Source organism: Crocuta crocuta, unplaced genomic scaffold (assembly GCF_008692635.1).
Source record: "Crocuta crocuta isolate KB4526 unplaced genomic scaffold, BGI_CrCroc_1.0 scaffold25, whole genome shotgun sequence".
NCBI lineage: Eukaryota > Metazoa > Chordata > Mammalia > Carnivora > Hyaenidae > Crocuta > Crocuta crocuta.
The window spans coordinates 9601401-9624774 of NW_027532015.1; the positions used below are offsets into that span (position 1 = coordinate 9601401).

General features: G+C 38.9%; 1 protein-coding gene across 2 annotated transcripts in view; it reads right to left on the reverse strand.

Annotated features, from left to right (window-relative positions):
* Positions 1-2330: 2330 nt before the first annotated feature.
* Positions 2331-23374, reverse strand: part of ADGRG6 (adhesion G protein-coupled receptor G6) — a 137940-nt gene continuing 116896 nt past the window's right edge. For both annotated transcript variants that reach the window (XM_077776110.1, XM_077776109.1), the window contains 3 exons: positions 10738-10839; positions 9953-10105; positions 2331-4962 (listed from right to left, as the gene is read on the reverse strand). In XM_077776110.1, the coding sequence (XP_077632236.1) occupies positions 4784-4962; positions 9953-10105; positions 10738-10839 (434 nt within the window). In that variant the 3' untranslated portion in view covers positions 2331-4783. The remainder of the gene's footprint in view (positions 4963-9952; positions 10106-10737; positions 10840-23374) is intronic.

The following is a 23374-nucleotide window of genomic DNA, read 5'->3' on the forward strand; positions in this document are numbered from 1 at the left end:
AAGAAAATGTTATTAAAATCGCAAGGAAGAGAATCCACATTTGCAGTACTTAACTATATTTATCAAAAATAATCCACGTGTATGTGGATCTGTGTTCAAACCCATGTTGTTCAAGGGTCAACTGTACTCCTTCACACAAAACCACCCCTTCTTCTCCCCTCTTCCGCCACATTTCTTGATATAAGCAGCTTCTTTTATTTCGTGAAAAGCTTTGTTTCTTAGCTTGTCTAACCCTGTGACATCTCGAACAACCAGGCAGCACACCACTTTTTAAAAAATATTTATTTATTTTGGGGAGACCACAAGCAGAGGAGGGGCAGAGAGAAGGGAACAGAGGATGGGAAGCAGGCTCTGTGCTGGCAGGCTGACCAGAGCGAGCTGATGTGGGGCTCGAACTCAGGAACTGCAAGATCATGACTTGAGCTGAAGTCAGCTACTCAGCCGACTGAGCCACCCAGGCGCCCCTCACCATTGTTCTAAGTACAGTGGGCTGATGCCTGGTAAAGGTGGGCTTGTGCTGCTTTGGAAGCCTTGAGGTAGGTGTCATCACTGCCCTGAGACCTGTGAGCCTGCACACCATTCCCTTGCTCTTCTGACAAGTTCTCCAAAGGCCTCCTCACTGTTCTTCCTCAGTCCAGACCCTGTGCCTTTTAATTGACTTTCTACACTCACCATCCTAAGGTCACCTTGCAGTGAGGATTCAGTTCCTTCCCTGCCTAGAGTCTGCATGTCTCCTTTGTGTCTTCCCAAGCCAGAGACCCAGTCTTGCATTGTGAGCTAGACTCAGCCTCTTGATGTTTCCACATAGCCTCCCATCCCACAATGCAGCCAACCTCAGCTGTGTTCCGCTCACTGCCCTGGACTTTCCAACTGTCATGCTTGGAATGACTTTCCTGACTCTCAGGAGAGGCCTACTAGAATCTCTTGGAACTTCAAAGACCAAAACGCCACTAATGTATTGCTGGTCCAGAGCTTCTATCTGAAGTTCTGGAAGCTTTCGTTGGAATCTCATGACACGGGTCCCAACCTTGGAATGCCTTCCTTCACGAAGGTGCAGGTTTTTGCAGAAAGCCACGCGGCACTCTGATGTAGAAAAGTGAACACTTACCTCCCATGCGGCCATAGCAGGTTACTCACCATCTTTAATCAACAACTTCCCCAAATGGAAGATTAGAACAACAATACTACTGAAAATTAGTTACTTTGAGTATTCTCCCTTAAAATGAAGAGGGAGTGTGGGAAGAAGAGAGGGAGGAAGAAAGAGAAGGAAGGCAGAGGGAGGAAGAGAGGGGGCTTGTGAGGAGGAGGAGGGAGGGTGAGAGAGAGAAAAAGGTAGAGAGATCTTAAATGCTTTTATATGAGAAAAGTAGAATGTTATTCAACTGAAAACTCAAAAGTGCTTCCAAAACACTGTGTGTGTGTAAAGCCCAATTCCTCCACATTTCACAATATTACAAACATAGGTCAGCCTGCGAATTGAATCAGTGTTTCCCGTCCACTGCCGCGACTACTCCCCAGGCTTTCCAAAGTAACCCACTTGTCTATGTCTGTAGATGAATCTTAAGCAACCATTTGTCTGTTTGCTTACCATGGCTTGGCCGGGAGTTGTGAACATTGGCTCAGAAGACCTGATTGCACAGTGACCAGCCAACACGCCTCACAACTTAGCACTGAGTGGGGCTCTGAGCCAAATTGGCCTTGGCACTCCGCAGAAAAGAGTTATCCGAAATAACCACAGCAAAGGGATGTGGGGAGGTTCTGTTCTAATCATGCAAGTGAAGCTGGCTAAATTCGATCATTTTCTAAGACTCCCACAATGAAAACAGCAACTAGAAAAGTGAGAAAACATCTCAGGACCTAACTCTGTGTAATATTACTGACTTGGTTCCCTTCTCAAGACGCTGAAGACATCCTCAAAAAGGAACCTACATTATTTCTAATCCTTCCCAGAGCTTGGCTTCACATCAATCATCTTAAGAAAATCCAAGAACTTCAACATGCATTAATCCCCTGTGAACTGGATCTTCATAATATATTCATTCTTAGTGTTTTGGCAAAGCAGCGTCATGTCACCAGATTAATTGGTGGCAGATTATTTTCCGGTTGTCAAATGATCTTTTTCTATTTAAAAGTCAGAAATCAAAACACTCACTCATAAAGGAACTAAATAATTTGGAACACGAACAATGTAAGTATTTATTTGAAAAACATTTTCCATTTAAGTAAAATGGCAAATCAGCTATAGTAGCTTTTTACTACTAATTCTAATTTGCACTCACAGTCACTTTTATTCATCATATTCAAAGATATTGCTACAGAAAACGANATAAATAAATATGTACAAAGGAGTCTATGCCAACAATGGACAAAGAAAAGCTTCAGGATGCAGGGAACAATGATCAGAATAGACGATAATACCTTAGGTCTCTAGATGAACACAATGCAGTTTAAAAAAGAGAAAAAAGAATTAAAAACAAAAACAGGGAAGCTGAATTGATATTATTCTCAAGGTTAGGCTAATCTAAATTTTGGCTCCATGGCTAAATTCCTGCAATTCTGTTCTGAGGCAACCCAATGAACGAGAGAAGCTCATGCTCGGAACTGAGCATAGATTTTGGCTCGGTCTTTTAAATCCACCTGCAAATGCTTTTACTCAGCTGTTTCTTCGTCTCTCCTTACCTGATTACTGGAACTTTCTAACTCAGAGTTGACACCATTGTCAAATATGAAAATAAAAAACATTTTCCCAGATCTGAATGAATATGAGTAGAAATCAAAGCCATTTTGGAAGCTGTCTCTTCATTACTATTAATTAAATAGGCACTTTGGGGTAGAAATATCACACCAGAATGCTAATGAAATTCTATCATGAATCTCTAAGGCTTGGGGTAAAGTACATGAAGATTCAGTGACTACTTACGATTAATTTTCATCTACATGTAACCTCTGCCAAAATAAGGAGCCTGTTAATAATATGCCTATAGAAAAGGATTTGGCTCTACTGTAGCAAATCTTAGTGACTTGAAGATTTACTCTCCTTTCCTATTATATATACTCCTCCCTTGTGAAAGCCAAGCTGGGGAATGCTCGTGTCTCCTTGGACAGTGTTCCATGCTGCTGAAAAATGAAATGTAATAAAACCCCACCACCATATTATCTTATCATCCATTCAAGTCTGGCAAATCACTTTATGACTGAAGATCAGAAAAAGGTGAGAGGCCCCTTGGATGCTGTATAGTCTGACAACTCTGCTCGGTCTCAGACTGAGAGCCACCTGTTTTCTGAGCAGAGAGGAATGGGTCCCAAGTACTCAGTCCTGGCTTCTGCCTTTAAGCAGATTGGTGGTGCCACTATGTCTTATCTCCTGGTCAGTTAGGCTGATATCTCCCAGAACCTGATACTTCCCTGATAACCCAGAGTAAATGTAAAGGTACAACATGTACTGAGACCCATTTCTAAGGACTGAGATACAACCTCATCACTTAAGAACAATTTAAATGTCATCTCCAACACATTCACTAGCAAGTAATTTACTTAGGGTAGTCTGAAAATTAGGAAAACTGCTTAATATACGTGCCTTGCATGCTGAAGCCTAATCCATAAATAACACTCCATCTATCTTGCCAGACCTACTCTGGCTCTTATAATCAGAGGACTTATGTACAAACGGTTTTTAGACTAGCATTTGCAGACCCACATGTTTATAAATTGTTTTGATTATGACAAGTCACCCATATGCCTCGGTTTATATTCACTGGAACAAAACAGTTGAAAAGGAAGAGGCTTTCTAATTGTGCAAATGGGAATGTCCTAGTCTCTAGAGCAAGAACAGGACCATAGAGTCTCAATGACTATATTTCCTAAAAGGGAGAGACTATTATACACAATATGCCTAATGGAAATTCTTGTTCCTCCCCTAAGTCTGTGAGTTCAAATGACAGTAGAAGAGAAAAACCAGAGGTCTAAGGGATTCGTTCTTCAATAAGTAGTGGGAAGTCTACATTAATGGAATGTCAACATACTTGATTCAAATGTATGGGATTAAATTCTAATTCATGATGAAGCTTAAGGATTGTGTCTTGAGTAGGATAAGTGAAAAAAGTAGAAATGTACAGGGCCTCATTGTAACTGGGTCAAAATTTTGGATATTCTTTCTTTCTCAAGCATATTAATGTCTTGAAGGTTAAACATTTGGTAGAGTAAGAAAGAATTCCTTCCTAACCTTTGGGTCAGACATTAAGTATTCTTTTGTATCTCTGGTTGAAATGTTATTGAAAAAGCAGAAATGCATTCAAAGAACCTAGCACTGGGACTTAGGCGCATCCAAATGGTCATGACTATTTGTCTGTTTCTCATTGCTGAGAAAGATGATGTAGCAAATGGCCACATCCAAAACCTAACAGTGGGGTGTGATGAGCCATTAAGTACCCTTCCCTTGCTCTGTCCCTTCCTTGTCCACTAACTTTAATGTCCCCCATCTCCCCGAGTTCTGATGAATCTGATCCAATTATATATTTTAAAAAATCATATGCCCTGTAGCTACTGGGTCATGCTGCTCTCAGTACTAAAGTTTTAGTAATGGTGGAAACTCCCGCATGGAAGAAATACACTGAAAAGACAGATTTTAAAATTTTACAAAGGCTTTCTTAACAAAATACATTCCTCCTACATGAACATGCAGTTACCTAGGTCATAGCATGTTCACATGTGCCAGTCATAGTTTCCACTGCTTGCAGATTTTCACATTTCTGGTGACAGATTCTTCTTTCTTCTACTAAACACATTAAAACTTTGTGCTGTGGCTGAAGGTGTCTGACATGATAATATTTTTATAGAAGTTATCTGAATGAGCATTGCAATAACCCTTGACCTTATCAATGACCTGGTGGACGGGGATGATTGATGTTTGCTCTCCATCGGCATGAGTCAATTTGGATGAGGACTTGTTCGTGAAAGCATTGTCTGAAAGAAATGATACAAAAAGTCAGGCTACAAGATGAGTGGGTGACATGCCTAAATGCCACCAAACTGGACACTATTTTGCACATTAAAGAAGTATACAAAGGAAAGGCAGCTCTGTTTCTTTCTTAGGTTAGGTAACACGCAGCTCTAAAATTTCATGCTTTTTGTCTTCAAAGCGCATTCCTATGCATGAATGAATGCTAATTTGCCTTCTAGTAATTTGTGTTGGAATTTGTTTCAAGAAATATTCCTGTAAGTGGTATTTTTCAGAATCAGTGAATAGAATAATTAGAAAATTGCCACAAAAATATATGTGGCAAGTAACTCAAAAAAAAGCAGGGACGGATTATATAACAAATAAAAGATGCCAAACTATCTCTGGAGGAAATGTTTGATGTCTAAGACATGATTTCCAAATAATATGTGTGTGTGGGGGGGGGGAGAGGAATGGGAAGTTGACCATGAGTTGACAGGCACAAGAAGATTCATCATACTGTCCTCTCTAGTTTTTATATATGTTTGACACTTTTCACAATAAAAGTTTTTATAAAATATAATTTAAAGGATTTGGGAGAATGAAGTGAATGAAAATAAACATGAAAGGGTATTTTATGAACTATGCCAAGAATGATGTTTTTACTGATGGCAAGGATATCAAAACAATTGATAGTAATAAAGGACCGCTAAATACTTTTCTGTTCTGAATTTCTCTAATTAATTTATGTGTAAGTTTTTATTTAAACTCCAGTTAGTTAACATAGAATACAGTGTAATAGTGGTTTCAGGTGTACAATTTACTGATTCAACACTCAATATCATATTCTATTTAAATATTATTTCTCTAGACCCAAAACCTTTCTAAAATTGGTTCAGATAGTACTCTGAAATTCACAGAAGCTCTATTATCTACCAATACATCTGGCTGTCTTCATTTACCCTATGAATATCTTTTTGTCAGTATCTACCCTGCTCCCTTTCCCAACACATATTGGAGAAAAGTTCTACCCAAAAATTAACCACAGAGATTTCACACCAATGAAGGAACAAATGTGACCTTGTACAAAGCACTCAGTCCTCTACATTGTATCTTCTCTATTCACTGCAGAAGAGGCTAAAACTCTGTTATGAAAAGCTGCTTCAAGGAATTATGGCTCCAAATTTGTAATGTTAATTGCAGGCATTTCTATGCTTTGAATAAGTTGCACCCAGTATGTCACACAACATTAAAGATCCATCAGTAATTGATAAAAGCCATCATCACTGTATCTGTTGTCTTTGGAAATGACTCAGATTGTTCAACTGTTGTCCTTTGTTGAAGCAGACACTAAATAAATAGACTAAAAGAGGAAATGGTGTGTTCATCCCATACTTAAAAGAAAAAAGAGAGAAGAGATGGTTCATGAAGCATGGCAGAATGGTCATGTCCCAGGCCTGGTGAGGAAAAGGCTTAGGGAGTCATTGTAGAAGGGTCCCTCCCCATTTAGCTCTCAGCAAGCTGATTGATTCTGTGTTTCCTTCAGTTCATACATTCACTAGCCATTGGTTTTCTATTGGGGATTTTTCTATTGATTTAGATATCAGTAACAAATAATTTCTGCTTAATTTTTTTTTTAGAAAACCATACGTCCTCAAAGAAGCTTCAAGGATACATTCATTCTGCTTCAGCGACAACATTCAGTGGCTTGTTATCTTTTAGAAATTTTGACCAGGTCATTTCCATACATGTGATCCAATCTTCTGGATCTTCATAGTCAATAAAGTAAAATTCTGAGCAAGGGTTATATTTCAATATATATGCTATTCCCAGTCCTCTGGTTAGGTATTACATTATTAACAACATAGATTTTGATTGTAGTTACTAGTTTGAAAACCAGGGGCTAGGGAAATGAACTATTACTTGACCTATGCTGAAATATCAAGCAGATAAAAATCTTCAAAAAGCAGGCTTGGAATTGACAATCTCTCTATTATGACTTCTATGAATGTACCATGGCATATCCAGTAATTCATAAGAGCAATGGAAAAGTAAAGAATTTCACTCCCTTCTATAACAAACTTCTCAAGTACTGCTTCCCCCCTCCCCCACTATTTTACTTTATATGTGACCCCATATCTCCAGAGCATGGTACATTTCCTAGAAGGAGCAGCTTGCAGACACCCACATGCAGAGAAGACCCAGCACAGCACACAACCATTTGAAATCTCAGAAATTCCAGCTCAGTGCAGGAATCATTGTGCTAGCTGAGAAATATTGTAAAGAATAAGCAATTTTGCTGGTGCAGCAAGAGCCTTAGTTTAATCCATGCAAATATTCTTTTATCACCTTGCAAAAAATTCATGCATTCAAAAAAGTAATAAACGTTTACCTGAATGATCCACTTTTGCTGAAGGAATGCTCTTAGAAGACATTATCTACACCATAAACATATGAATTTCTAGATCAATTCCAAGAAATACATTAACTAGATATCCATGATGATACGCAGTGACTTTCAGCATACTTTGAGTGACCCAAGTACACCAGCAGTCCTACTGAGAAATGGCTAGGTAGCTAAAGGCCATTCATACATCACTTGATCAAAAACCATAAATTACTATATCACAGAAGTAATATCATGTAGCTGACTATATCTTTATGCTAGTTGACAAAAACTCATTTAACCCCAAGGGTATTGTTATGGGAAACAGAAAACCATTAATGCATTCCTTAAAAAAATACACAACATTTTAAAATAGCAAAGTTTATCTTTGGTACCTCAATTTCTGAATTTCCTTTTAACTTTTCGTCAGTTTTATCCATGATCTTTAAATACTTCTAAATATTTCATTAATACTTCCAAAATGTCCCCTGTTCCAAATGATCTACCTTGTCCTCTTCTCTCTCCTTTTAATAGTGGCATGTTTCTGGTTAGCTATTCTTACATGTGTTAAGAGGACAACAATTTGATTGGTCTAATGGTTATTCATTGATATATAATATACACTCTTTGTATTTTAGAACATAGGCAAAATGAGTATTTTTTTCCTTGTAAATGAGATTGTTTTCTTAATTTCTCTTTCTGCTACCTCATTATTAGTATATAGAAATGCAACAGATTCCTGAATATTAGCTTTATATCCTATAACTTGACTGAATTCATAACTTGACTTATCATTTATAGTAGTCTTGATAGAGTCTTTAGGGTTTTCCATATGTAATACCATGTTATCTACAAATAATGAAAGTTTTACTTCTTTCTTACCAATTTGGATGCCTTTTTTTTCTTGTCTTATTCCTATGGCTAGGACTTCCAGTACTATATTGAATGAAGGGCTAAGAGTGGACACCCTTGTCTTATTCCTGATCTTAAAGGAAAAGCTCTCAGTTTTCACCACTGAGTAGGATGTTAGCTGTGGGTTTTTCATATATGGCTTCTATTATGTTGAAGTATGTTCCTCTAAAACCTACTTGGTTTTTTATCATGAATGAATGCTGTATTTTGTCAAATGCTTTTTCTGCATCTATTGAAATGATCATCTATGTATCTAATTTTAAGTTTGATTAAATAAAAGTTAAAAATTCATTCATTATAAGTAAAAGCTATTTTGTGCCAGGAAGCCACCCATTAGGTAGAATAACCTATCTCAGACCATTTATCTGCCACCAAAGTTCTTACAGAGGTATTTAAAGAAGGATACACAGACCTCTTAATTGAGGTAGACTGTTTGCATACAGGACTCAGAGGCTGCATCTTGTTCTGGAAGAGAGTCCATAACTTTTATTTGATTCTCAAAAGTGTCCTCTGCTCTAAGAAACTTTGAAAACTGCTGCCCTAACCTGTTCTGAGTTTTCAGATATTTCTTTGAGAATTAATTTTGGAATTAACAACCCTCAAAATGCTCAAACATTTTTCCATACTGCTATCTTAAATCTCAGGCAGTGGCTATTCCAGTGGCAAGGTACAGATGGTGGTGCAAGCAGGGACATGTGAGAGGACTCAAATGTGCATGCGGGTCACTTGAAATGTTAACTGTTTGCAATGTGAACATTTACATATACCTTACACATCATACTCCCTATCTGCAAAATACCAAATATTAATCTCTTCAAGTGCCATTTGCCTCTGCTTATGTTTAGTTACTAAACAAACTCAAAGTTAAAAAGTTATTTCTATTATTCTTTTAGAAGCATCTTTAATGAGGAAAGTGTTGGGTGCTAAGTGGTGACAGGTGTTTGCTTGAGGTATCTTTAGTGTTTCAAAGCAGCAATTCTTCTATTTTCCTTGAAACTATTAAAAGATTGCAACATTTCACACCACTCGCTGGCTATCAAGTACTGCAAAAGAGTCTTTATTTCCACATTGTCTTCAGGATTGTTCATACATATGCTCAGTGTCAGAGCCTGTGGTCACTGTAAATATCATGAAGTACCAGGAGATGAGCAAAGATGGTGTTTCTCACCATCCTGTATCACTTTCCAAATATTATGTTCTCTAGTATATTTATTCAGTGACTTAAATAGCAATTGCCAATAACACATCCAAAGTTAAGGACTTGAGTCTTAAATGTAATATACATCCTGGATGGTGTTTCCACCTGTACCCTTGTCAACTTGCCAATTAAGTTTCATAGTAAGTTATGAAATATGCTTTCTTACGAATAATTACAACTCAATTTCTATATTTTTAAAGTAAAAACACATAACTTTTAAATTTAGATAACATACTTTTTAAAAGAAAACTAAGCTTTAAATCGAATGAAGTAAATAACATTCAGAGGTAGTAATATTATGGCTATGTGGATTCAATTTTGGTTGTAAAGGATTAAAAAAAGACAAAATATTCACAAAAGTGCTGGATTGAGTCTTCAAATATATTTTGATTTTCATAAATCTAACATAAGCACCTTAATGGGTTCTGTGACTTGTCAATCTTCATGATATGCCAATTGTAATAAAAATATGAGGAAAAATGTACCAGAGAACATCTTTCCCACCACCAGAATGACTCACCGGTGTGGCTATTTCTTTTGAAGTAGGTGGTGGAGCTGGATTTTGATTTGGACGTAAGGTACGTTGAGTTGGACCCAATAGAGCTTGAGGACAAAGATTTTCCTAGATTATCAGAACTTTTCTTAATGATATTGGTAGCTGTCTTGCTCCAGTCTGAAAGAAATAACATCTCTCCATGAACCTGCTTTAGGGGGAATATGTTCTCCTCTGAAGAATCCTCACCACATTATTTGAGAAATTTTTCCAAGGCATTCAATTTTCTCATATGCTGGCAATGGCTCAGAGAAGAGACTGGCATATGAACAGTAATAAACTATTTTCTTAATTTGACCCTTTGCACATATTGTTTAAAATCCTACTTTAATTTTGTAAGGGTGAGAAGTAATCACTACCAAAAAAAGTAATACTACTCTTCAAGTATTTTTTTTATAAAATGAGAAAAATCCCTTTGCCTAATAATGTCACTGAGGACCTCAAGACTGTGGAAAGGTGCACATGTTACAGTGGGACCTCGGGATGTTGGAATTGTTAAATTAGACACAAAACCCTGGACAATTCACACCTGGGTGGAATTCATGCTTCTTTGCAGAACAGAAGGGTGAGGCCCAGAGTCCTCAGATCTCCTGCAGTCCTAATGTTCTAAGACTTCAACTAATATCTTCACATCCTCCACCTTTATAATTTACTACCATTGGGACTGGGTTGTTCTGACAATGGAAGACCAAATGAGAAAGGTTTCTGATTACCCTCAGGTATAAAAACCAATTGCCAACATGCACCTTTACCTGAGTTGTCTGCTAACCGAAATCTACCACAGCAGAGATGACGCCTCCACTGTTTCTGAACATTTTCCTTCATAGCACAGTGGAAAATAAATATAAATAAGCCTGCAATAAAAGAAGATATAAACATTTAAGCCAACAGATACATTTTTTAATATAAATCTTATAAAACACATAGATTCATTTGAAGTTGTCTTTTTGTTTGTTTGTATTTATATCTGAGTAACTAAGAAACAAAGATCCTAAGGAATTTTGAAGTATGTAGTAGATGTTTTAATTCTTTAGAACTGAACATAAAGGTTCAGTTAAAACTAGAATAATTACACAGATCTGATTCTGTCTTTGCTGTTCTGTTCAGCAATTATTATGACTTAACCTAAAGATCAAGCTGAATTGGGCAATATTCAACATAAGAGGAATTTAACATTTCCCTTATACTTGTTTTAAAATTATTTTAAAGTATTTCATAAAATTTAGAGAAAAGAGAAAATGGAAAATATCCATAAGCTCAGCATGTATTGTAACTTGTGTATTCTAAGCTGCTTAATGTATGCATATTATTGTAAGTTTGGGCCATAAAAAATGGTATTTTGCAGGTCAAAAATGGCCAAAAATCAGTAAATTCAGGTGGCTCCTGGCCTGTTTTAGTTTCTCAATATTTTAATGCGAAATATTTCTGTATTGTTAAATAGTCTTCATACTTATAAGCATTCCCTGAATCTATCAAAAACTAATCGGATCACTAACTGGCTTTGGAAGCCAACCACTTTCAACCTTCTAAGGAGTTTGCTTCTGCACTTTCACCCTCCCTCTGCTGCCTGATTGATTTCTCCTTCATTTCCTCTATACTTGGTTACTCCCATTACATACCAGCATGTTCTAGTAACTCTCTGTAAAAATTAAACACAAAATGTTCCTCCATTAACCCCCAATCTTCTTTCAGCTTCAACTTTTTCATTCCTAGTTCCAAAGCTTATGAGATGGTTAATTTTTACTATCTCCACTTCTCTGTTCTTCTCTTCTCAACCCACTCCAAATGGGCTACTACCCACACCTGCGATGCTATTGCTCTTGTAAAGGTTAGCATGACTACGGCATTGCTAACTCACTTTTTGTTCCCATTTGAGTAGACCCCCTCAACAGCACTCAGCACGATTGATTATCTTGACACTGTTTCTCTTCGGTATCTTCCTTATTTGCTTCCTGGTCTCTTTAGCAGTTTTCTCAGTTTTACTTGTAAATGTTGATACGTCTACAACTCAGACCTGGTTTTCTATCTTTTCTATCCCAGTAGGTTCTCATCTCCTCTGGGCATGTTGTATGCGTGCCACGTGCTAATTTTGACTTCTGCCCTCATTCCCTTCTCTTCCCACCACCACCTCCATCAGGATGCCAACCCATGCTGCTTACAGGACATCTTCACTGGCTATATCTCCACTTAGCAGCATCTCAAACTACTAACGGCCTACACAAACATCCTCTTTGTCACTACCCTCACACCAGTATCTCAAGCTCATTCCTGCTAGTACTTCAAAGGCTCTTCTTTCAAATCTTCCCAATACTGCTCCCTGTCACACAGGTGTCAGATCAACTGCTAACTCCTCAAAGAGGAACTCATCAACTGATTATTTTATTTCCATTTTATATTTTAGCCTCTAGTCACACCTTGACACATACTTTTGTCATGGCCCTTATCAATACCTAATATTCTTGTATTCCTTATTTATTTATTCATTTGTTTGCTTAGTTGTCTCTTGATGGTAGATAATAAGCTCCAAGAGCACAAGGATATTTGTCACTCAAGGCTGTAGTGGCCATTCCCAGAAGGATACCAGGGACTAAGCAGGAACTCTATGAATGTTTGTTGAACAAATAGTAAGCATGATTAACTGCTCATCTATTTTACATGAGTTGATTGAATACTTACATGTACATTTGTATCTGTTAAATGTATTTGGAGATGGGGGATGAAACACAGGAGTAGAACACTAAGGATCTATAGACTATAATGAACATATATGTAAGGCAAAAGTTTTTAAAAAGTATGCAAGTTAGATGCACAGATACTGCCTTAGTAATACACTACACTAAACAGAATATCTACATAACGGAGGGTTTTTTTTTTTTTTTTTTTAGAGGATGTAGGGCTTGAACTGAATTTGAAGAAAGCTTTGGGTGGGGAGGAAGGGAAGTTTCCAAAGAAGGGTGATTCATTCAGTGACTATTAAGCACTGCTCAGCAGGAGGAAATGTTGTTTTAGGAGCCGAGTATTCAAAAGTCAACAAGGTAGGCAATCCTTGCTTTCATGAAGTGAAGGGTCTAGCATGGAAAGGTATAAAAGTAAAAAATATTACAGTACATGTAAGGGACATTAAGACTTACCTGTTCTTTTTAAATGTGGAGTATTCATCAAGAAAACTGTAAATTACGTTGCAGTGTGTACAATCGGAAAAGTGGGGAAAAGTACTGAAAGTACTCTCTTTTGACTTAAATAGTGCAAGTTGTGAAATACATCGGAAGTTAGGTTTGTAGGTTTTTATGGCTCATAATTTTATTACAGAATAAATTACATTATGAACTATGAGAAGAGGAACACAGTGGATGGGCCCAGGCTGCAGTGAAGGAGCATGGCTATTCTCTTCCTCTGGGACTGATGTCTTGTTTGGTCATCAGTGAGTGCCTGACACTAAGGAGGTGCTCTATAAATACCTCCTGAAATTACTGGTCACCGATTTCAAATATACAAGTAGCCTACTCAAAAACTCCTGGGAGATGCAAATGCATTTATCTATGAGAAGTATAAATAAGATGTACAATGACCTAAGTGAAGTAATACTGGTCATCAGTAATATTACCATTTTATTATTTTTATGATTATATCATTTATATATATTTATGTAAGTAAAAATATTGTTCTATTATTACTAATACTTTACTTTTTTAAAATGTTTATTTTTTTTGAGAGAGAGAAAGAGAGAGAATCCCAACCAGCTTCTTCACTGTCAGATCTCATGAAAACTGAGCTCATGATTTGAACTGAAACTGAGAGTTAAACACTTAACTGAATAAGCCACATAGTCGCTCCACTAATACTTTACTTTTCATAAAGTAATCACTGAAGGAAATATATCCTAGTGACCTAGTAATTTGTCTGGAATGATACCAGAAAGGGTAGAGAAATTCTAACTGTATTTTTTTAAATTTTATTTTTATTTTTGAGAGAGTGCAACTGTGAGTGGGGGAGGAGCAGAGAGAGAGAGAAGGACAGAGAAAATCCCAAGAAGGCTCCATGCGGTCAGTGCAGAGCCCAATACAGGGCTCAAACCCAGGAACCATGAGACCATGACCTGAGCTGAAACCAAGAGTCTAACGTGCAACTGGCTGAGCCACCTGGGCCCTCTGGGGAGTTCTAACATTAAATGAAAGCTCTAATAAATATGAATCAAATTTCAGTCATTCTGACCACAAGTGAAGAGGTACCCACACAGCTCCTGAGGTCCTATGCTATGGACAGAAAGGTGGCAGCCGGGCTGGGCAGGAGAAGCTAGAGAGAAGAGACCTGCGTGCAGACTGGTCTGGCCCAGGCACAAGTCTCAGAGCAGGCAGACTACGGAAACCCTCAGTCAGCACCTGCAGGCAATCCACCTTCCTCGGGAGCGGGGGTGTGGGGGGCGGGTAGACATCACTGGGCTTGCACCTCACCTTCACACTGACTGATAAAATCAGATGGCTTTTCAAAGCTTTCCCCTACCTACAACTCCAATCCTCTATGCAGTTTGCTGATACACAGAATCCCTTTAAAAAGTAAACACACCTTTTAAGATCCCTGGTAGTGTGAATAACCACGGTATATAAATGATATGAACGGGTTAACAGATCTTTTTAAGTTTCTGAGAGACGGTGGCGGTTTCTGAGGAAAGGGAGCAGGAAGCATGGAGGCCTGAGGAAAGGTCAATACGAGTTACGGATGAAGGAGGCTGAGAATTGAGCCCCTGCCTCAGTTTACTCTATTTTTGTTAACTGGGGCAGAATCTGCAGGTTTCATATTTTTGTCACGCAGCTGAAAATACAGGTAACTATGTGTTCTCTACGTGTTCTCCAACAATTTAACAAAATCTCGTGTTAGGGCTGGAAGAGATTACAAACTTCAATTAGAAACTATTCCTTCTTATACATTTCTGGCGACAGGGCCTTTCCCTGAGCAAATGATTTTCATTCGTGGAGAGCAGAAGGTGAAAGCTGCCAGATGTTGCTGCACTTGTGTTACACTCAGCACATTTTATAAATGCCATATCTACTGGAGAACAAAAAAGCCTCAGAGGTTACGTCTGGTGTTTCGAGGATGCTGGGAGAGAATGAATTCTTGGATTCACTTTCCCAGCCTTGCCGGGATGCTAAGATGTGGATTATTCTGAGGGTCTGATGCTGACCAGAGACACAGAGGAAGAGGTTAAAGATAAGATAAAACCGACTTAATACAACAATTTTTTAGATTGTGCAAAACTGTTCTAAATTTTAATTGTACAGCATTAGAAGGCATTGCTTATTTTTAAGCTTCTGCGTCTGCCAGTATTTACTGGCAGATATACAGTCATCCAATAAGTTCAAGAGACACTGGAATACAAATTAGATTCAAAATCTGAATATCTCCTCTAAACTGCTGTGATAGCAGTCACTGAAATGCTCTGCCCCTACTATGAACTGCGATGCCACGAGACAAAATTAGACAGGCATGAGAAATTCGAATTCTTAGGACTTAATAGATTTTTAAATGCCAAAGTATTATGCTCATTCTTTAGCCTTGAGATACGTTTCCATTTTAAATCAGAATAGGGTTCTCATAATAGATTATTTTACTAGTCATAGTAACTAGACCTTTCCATGTCAATTTAGATTCATCTGACAATAAATATTATCCCCAGATTCTTACAGAACAAACCATCCCTTTTACAGTTCAGCTGTGGGAAACGTGGTACGTATGCCCATCTGGAAGAACTGCACATACTCAGTACGGAAAGAAACTCTAAACACTCCAAGGAGGAGGAGGAGAAATGTGGCTGAAAAGCCAAGGGGATCTGGAGGCCAAAGTGAGAAAACAGAGGGCTGCTACCTCCTCAATTCTGAGGGTTGTTATTATTATTATTATTATTTTTTTTGCATGATCTATTTATAGATCTTGGTGCCAGAAGCAGAACTAAACTCATAAAACTTTAGAGTTCTACACTGACATCCAAGGGAATCTGTTTGATTTCTCATCCCCATCTATGCTCTCTTCTCTAGCAAACATTTTCCCTTTGAGGATCCTCCTATCGACCCACAGCACCTCGCGGAATGTCTCCCTACCACCTGGAAAAACATGCTCTTCTAGCTTTCAGGAAAGGGTTTTAAGCGGTGACCAGGGACCGGGATAATTGGCCTTTATTCTTCATACCGACTTACAGCTTTATTTAACTGACCAGGGAACAGGGAACACAGTCCATAAAAGTTGGAAGCTGAAATGGCTGAAAAGATTTGAATCAGAATTAAAGCCTTTACTTCATCTTGACAGGTTAGTGCTAGTTCCATGAAACCTTTATATTTCACAAAACAGAGCTCATGAAGGTCCCTCTTGGGTGAATTTTAGCCTGAAAATCCACTGCTCTAATGAATCCAAGCCAAAGTTCCTTAGCTATAGATACTTTGGCTTGATAACTGCCTTGATTCTTTATTTTACTCCCATGAATTCAGATTCCATGCTGGAGCAAGAAGACAGAAACTTGAATCTATTTTTTTTTAAATATTTTTATTTATTTCTAGGAGAGAGAGGGAGACAGCGTGAGCAGGGGAGGGTCAGAGAGAGAGGGAGTGACAGACTCTGAAACAGGCTCCAGGCTCTGAGCTGGCAGTCAGCACAGAGCCCGACGCGGGGCTCGAACCCACGAACCGCGAGATCATGACCCAGGCGAAAGTTGGACGCTTAACTGACTAAGCCACCCAGGCGCCCCAACTTGAATCTATTTTAAATGAAGAGATTCCTAACCCATCATCTACACACCCAGCCCCCCTCACCCTTGTTTTCCTTTTACCACCATCTTCTCTTAACCAGAGGTATCTGCTCATTTAAAAAATGAAAATTTAGAGGTTCCTGGGTGGCTCAGTGGGTTAAGCATCTGACTTCAGCTCAGGTCATGGTCTCACGGTTCCTGGGTTTGTGTCCTGTGTTGGGCTCTGTGCTGACGACATCAGAGCCTGGAGTCTGCTTCGGATTCTGTGTCTCCCTTTTTCTCTACCCCTGCCCCACTCACACTCTCTCTGTCTCTCTCTCTCAAAAATAAATGAATAAACATGGTAAAAAATGTAAGAAATTTAGATCACTATGCAAATTCAAGATGTCATACTTCTCAATAAATTTTGCAATTTTCTTATTTAAAATAAATGACTTTTTCAGTCATGACAGAGGATGGTGCCCAAGGCTATGGGAGGGTGGGCCTGCCCCTGGGCACTGTCAAAAGAGGAAAAGGTAAGGAACTCCGCCTCCACGGATCCTCCCAGGGAAGCACACCCCGGGGGGCCAAGGCTGCATCAGCAAATGTGGTGTAGTAACACCTACAGGAGCGATCTAAACTCAGAGTGAGAAACATTCTGAAAACTCTCATCCAAAAGTGGATTTGGGGGATGCCTGGGTGGCTTAGTCTGGTGAGTGTCCCGCTCTTGATTTCTGTTCAGGTCATGATCCCAGGGTCATGGGATTGAGCCCTGTGTCAGGTTCCACACTGCGCATGGAGCATGCTTAGGATACTCTCTCCCTCCCCCTCTCCCCCTCTCCCCCTCTCTCTTCCTTCCCTCTCCCTCTGCCCCTCCCCCTGCCCGCTCAAGCTCCTCAAAAAAAAGTGGAGGAGGATCTGGTTTTTCATATCTAGTCCTGTCATTGACCTGAGAACACCTTCAAGCAGCACATTGGAAAAACAAATAATAAACTTCCTTCTAAGTATTGGCACTATATTCGCTGCAGATGTTTGGTCTGTGTTTAACCTTGGTCTTTATAAAAGCTATTTAACTATGTATTTAGAAAAAAAATACTGAGTCTCAATATTTTGGCTAGGAATTTGGCTCCCACATGGGACTCATTCTCTTTGGTTGATTCTGGCAAAGATTTGCAGCTTTCTGAGGCAGATGTAAAATGAGTAGCCAAAGAGATGTTCTCAGATCTTTAGCCTGATTATCAAAAGTTAAAAAAAATTGCCAAGGAACAGCTCCCCTTGGATATAAAAACGAAAGTTGTACAGTAAAATTCAGGACAGCACTTATTGCCATTCTATCAAGTCTCTAAAAGGTCACTTTCAAGAAGCTGTGGTGGACCAAAAAAAAAAAAAAAAGCAAACCAAAACCAAAACCTTAGGTCCTCGGCTCCTAATGAGTGCTTTACTAACTAAAGGCAACTGACACTTGGACCAAGATGATCATCAACAAATTCCGACAAATGGCCTCGGTTAGCTTTTTCTTACTCTGGATCATAAAGATCCAGAGTCACAATTAGGGGAAAGATTGCAGATATAGATAAGTTCTGGGATGCAGGGTGGAGTCACGGTGGGTAGTAATGATGAGTGAATGGTATCTTAGGTCAACCAGGCATACGTGGTTCTGGAGTTTTGATGGGAAAATCGATCAAGAATTAATCAAGCCACATTACGTGGGCAAAAAAGGATGCATGCTCTAGATAACCGATTTCTGACACAAATGGTCTGGATTACCTCGAAGTTGCCCCTCAAGCCTGGGGCAAGTCCATGTCTCTGAACAGCGCATATATTCTGTTGGCACAGAGACATAGCCAGAGGGCTGCGGGGCAGGGCTTACGGCTCTCTTTGGGAACCTCCTGAATCCTGCTTTCATACTACCACGATGCCCTTTAGAAAATTATTTCTCTGTGGCAGAAAATGCCATGCCAAAAGGTGAGTAATTTATTTCCTTGCCGTGTGTAACGTCGCGGCCAACGTCGTTTCAGATGTTAGCGTTTAAAGGTGGTTTCTCTCTTTTCCTTGGCAACGATTCCCTAATGTTGCACATGTGATTACAGCACAGCTTAATGGTTAGGAGGCTCCTAACCCTTAATTTGATTTAATTTCCTTAGCTTACCAATAAGGTTAAAATAATATTAATAAATTTATGTCCCTAAATTATTATTTTCTGAATAAGGGTAAGAGTAAATTACTACTGGGGCGCCTGGGTGGCTCAGTTGGTTAAGTGTCCAACTTCAGCTCAGGTCATAATCTCGTGGTTCCTGGGCTCGAGCCCCGCGTCGGGCTCTGTGCTGACGGCTCAGAGCCGGGAGCCTGGTTCTGATTCTGTGTCTCCCTCTCTCTCTGACCCTCCCCTGCTCATGCTGTCTCTCTCTCTCTCAGAAATAAATAAAACATTTTTTTAAAAATTTAAAAAAAGAGTAAATTACCATTTACTCATTAAGTATGTAATTACTAGTGGGTTTTCTCAATGGATACAGATACTCACTTCTACAAACTTTGAAACAAAAAATCTTAGGGCAGTCATTTGTTTTATTTTTCTTATGCTTTATCCCCTAATATGTAATATGCTATATGATAAATATTGCATTGTCAGATTCATACTGATCTTAGAGGAGTCATGAACTCTTCTGCCCCTGTTTCTTCATCTATAAACTGGAGAAAATATCCTCTTTCTTGGGTATAGACTTTCTACACTTCTTTTAAGAATTGCATCAAATCACGAATGTTTTGTGAGAGGGTTTTTTTTTTTTTTTTTTTTTTTTTTTTTTNCTCTGGGTATCTTAATATTATCAAATTAATTAATGGCAAACATTATCTCTGAGTGGACTGATTATACCCTTTGTGTTCACAAGGGCAGCTTCTATTTTCAGAACCACAGAAGATGGGCTGATTGTGCCCACTACTATTAATCAATATTGTTGAATTCACATGCTTGGAAAGGGAAAATTGAAGACCAAGTTCTTGTTATGGGACTAGATTTCAGATTTTGGTAAACTTTGTCAGGAGTGTTAAACTTCCCTATATGTTGAAAAAACCTAATCTAACTGGTAGTGTCAAATACTTTTGTATAGTTAATGAAAAAAAAATACAGTCTGAATACTGTTTATCACTTAAAAGGTTTTTTAAAAATTTTTGAGAGAGAGAGCACAAATAGGGGAGGAGCAGAGAGACAGAGAGAGAGAGAGAGAGTGAGAGAGAGAGAGGACCCCAAGCAGGCTCTGCACTGTTAGTGCAGAGCCCAAACTCATGAACTGTGAGATCATAACCTGAGCCTAAATCAGGAATTGGTTTCTTAACTGACTGAGCCACCCAGGCGCTCCACTGTTTATCACTTTTAATTTTTTTATTTTGTTTTTGAGAGAAATGTGCATATGCGACTGTGGGAGGGACAAAGCAGAGGGAGAGGGGTAGAGAGAATCTTAAGCAGGCTCCATGTCCAGTGCAGAGCCCACTGTGGGGCTTGATCTCAGGACTGTGAGCTCATGACCTGAGCTGAAATCAAGAGTTGGATGCTCACCTGAATAAGCCACTCAGGTGCCTCTATCATTTTTATAATAAGCAACTGTATGCACCTGTTTCATCACAGAGCAATAATCTAATTCTACAAGTACATCGATATTGCCAACGGACAGAGGTGCCCTAGGGGACTCTGGCCAAGATCTTCTCAACAATCAGGGGATTGCCTTTTACTTCTTTAAAACGAGTTACACTGTATTTCCTGAAGTGTAGGCTAATGTTCCCAGGCATGTGAATTATGATACGCTTTTGACAAACATCTGTTCCCTTTTAAATAGCAATTTGTACACCATACCATTTTCTCAAGTTGTATTCTTTAGAAAAAAATTAAAATTTCAAATACAGTGGGGGCGCCTGGGTGGCTTAGTCGGTTAAGTGTCTGACTTTCGCTTGGGTCATGATCTCGCGGTTCGGGGGTTCGAGCCCCGCGTCAGGCTCTGTGCTGACTGCCAGCTCAGAGCCTGGAGCCTGTTTCAGTCTGTGACTCCTTCTCTCTCTGACCCTCCCCTGCTCACGCTGTCTCTGTCTCTCTCTCCTAGAAATAAATAAAAAATTAAAAAAAAAATTAAAAAAAAATTTCAAATACAGTGATCTGCCAGTTCACCTGGGGAAAGCAGCAAAGATGGCAAGGACAGATATGTAACACCACCCTGGGAAGAGAAGACACACTTGTCTGTTCATCTTAAGAGGAAAAAATCAGTGGACTGATTAAAACATAACCTACTCAAGTGAAGACGGCAGAAAAAAAAGAACAAAGCAATATACTGTGGGAAATTCGAAAAGAATAGACTCAGGCTTAACCTGGATTCAATTCATGATTTCATTTTCTTATTCAAGTAGGTAAAATTTAAGCTATAACACACAGATTACAATAAATCTTTGATTCTCACCACTATTTTTGGCAGTTACGTTGTATGCTTATAAATGTACATAAAAATTAAAAACACGTAATAATAACAAAAATATATATTAAAACTGAACCTTAAAATAAAATATAAAAGTAAAATATGTATAACCTTTTAATATGTAGACTATGTAAATTTATGAAAGCACCCATATGATTATACATGTGTATGTGTGTTTGGACACCCTCATATCCATACATGCATTTATTTATAAGAGTCCTGCAAGATAAAATGGATTTTTATCCATTTTATCCAGCACGTTTGAACCAAAGTTTTGAAGACATAGATGAAAATGAAAAGAAACCTGTTAGCAAAAGCCGCTCATGTACAGAGATGCCCTGATTTCACTGCAGATCCAGCTTGGACACCTGTCCTTCCCGCACACGCCATCTCTTACAACACTAAAAGGTGACATGTGGGGTCTGATTTTCAGATGCTCCATTACAAGCTAAATCTGAGATTAAAATCTATTTGGCATAAATTTAGTTTTCAGAATACTGTATTAAACTCTACGTCTTTGGCCACTGCTAAGTCTAATAATGATAGACTTTAGTCAGCTAGGGACGCCTGGGTGGCTCAGTCGGTTGAGCGTCCGTCTGGCTTCAGCTCAGGTCATGATCTGAGGGTTCGTGGGTTTAAGCCCTGATCGGACTCTATGCTGACAGCTTGGAGCCTGAAGCCTGTCTTCAGATTCTGTGTCTCTCTCTCTCTTTCTGACCCTCCCCTGCTCATGCTGTCTCTCTCTCTCTAAAATAAATAAAACATTAATAAATAAATAAATAAATAAATAGAACATTGCATTAAGCAAGAAGACTATCACCCTAACCATTCTAAAAAAAAATAAGTTTTTTAAAAAATTTATCTATTTATTTTGAGAGAGACAGAGAGAGAGTGAGCACAAGTGGAGGATGGGCCAGAGAAAGGGGGAGATAGAGAATCTCAAGCAGGCTCTGTACTGCCAGCATGGAGCCCACTGTGGGGCTCAAACTCATGAAACCATGAGATTGTGACCTGAGCCTAAACCAAGAGTCAGACACTTAATTGACTGAGCTGCTCAGGTGCCCAAGAGTCTACTTTAATGAGCAAACCAGTGGTGAATGTCATGTGGCAGCATACTTCCAAAATTTCTCTTGACTCTGTTCACGTATCTCCCACTCCTCCAACCCCACCGCAGTCTAAAATACTTCACTGCCTTGTCTCAGCCGGACCATTGCAATAGCCTCCTCTCTGCTTGCCCTGCAGACACTACTGGGCTGCTCTAATCCCTTCTCCATTATGTCCAGCTTCATCTTTATAAAATGCACATCTGATCATGTCATTTCATAGACCTAAAAGATTTCAAAGACTTCCCACTGTTCTTAGAAAGATCAAACTACAGGGCCTTCTGCCCTCCCTTTTGTGCCAGGCATACCACTCTGTCACTCTATGGCTCATTCTTGGTTTTCTGGTTATCTGAACTTTCTTTTAATTCCTGGGGCATATGCTATAATCATTAACGACAACAGGTTTTTTGCACATGGAGTGTCCTTCACCTGAAATCATCTCTTCTCCGTTCCTACCTCCACCTCTACCTAGTTCATCCCTGATGATCCTTCAGATTCCAGTGTAGACACCATGGCTTCTGTCATCTGCTCTCAACACCACCAGCTACGTTTTATACGGTGGCTACTGATTAATGTCAGTCTTCCCTACCAGAATAGAAGCTCCATGAGACAAAGGGATCATGTCAAGCTGTTTTTGTTTTTGTTTTTGCTTTTGTTTTGCTGGAATAAAAAAAAACATCAAAAAGAAAAAAAAAGACAAGGTAGTTTGCCTAAATACTACCTGACTTCACTGAATTGTTTCTCCAGACTGTCTAGATTCTATATGCATCTTTGAATAAAACATATACTTTCAACAACAGCCAAGCCTCTCTGGGAAGGTTCAGAAAGTGACTCAAATAAAAACCACCAAGTGACTTTCTGTAGCGTCCTGACAAGTTTTTGTACAGGCCTGGCCAGTAAGCAATCGTTGATGGACTGGTGTGCTCTGTACCTCTGTGTTTTAATTCAAATTTCCTTTTTGGGAAGTGTTTTTAATGTCACTGGGATGTGCAGAAATCTGTTCTGAATTTATATAATTTTAACATCAGTCTTGAAAGTTAGCGATTCATGAAGAACTGTGACTTGATGATGGTTTAGAACATTTTCCCCTCCTGACAGGAGACCTATGCTGGGAAAA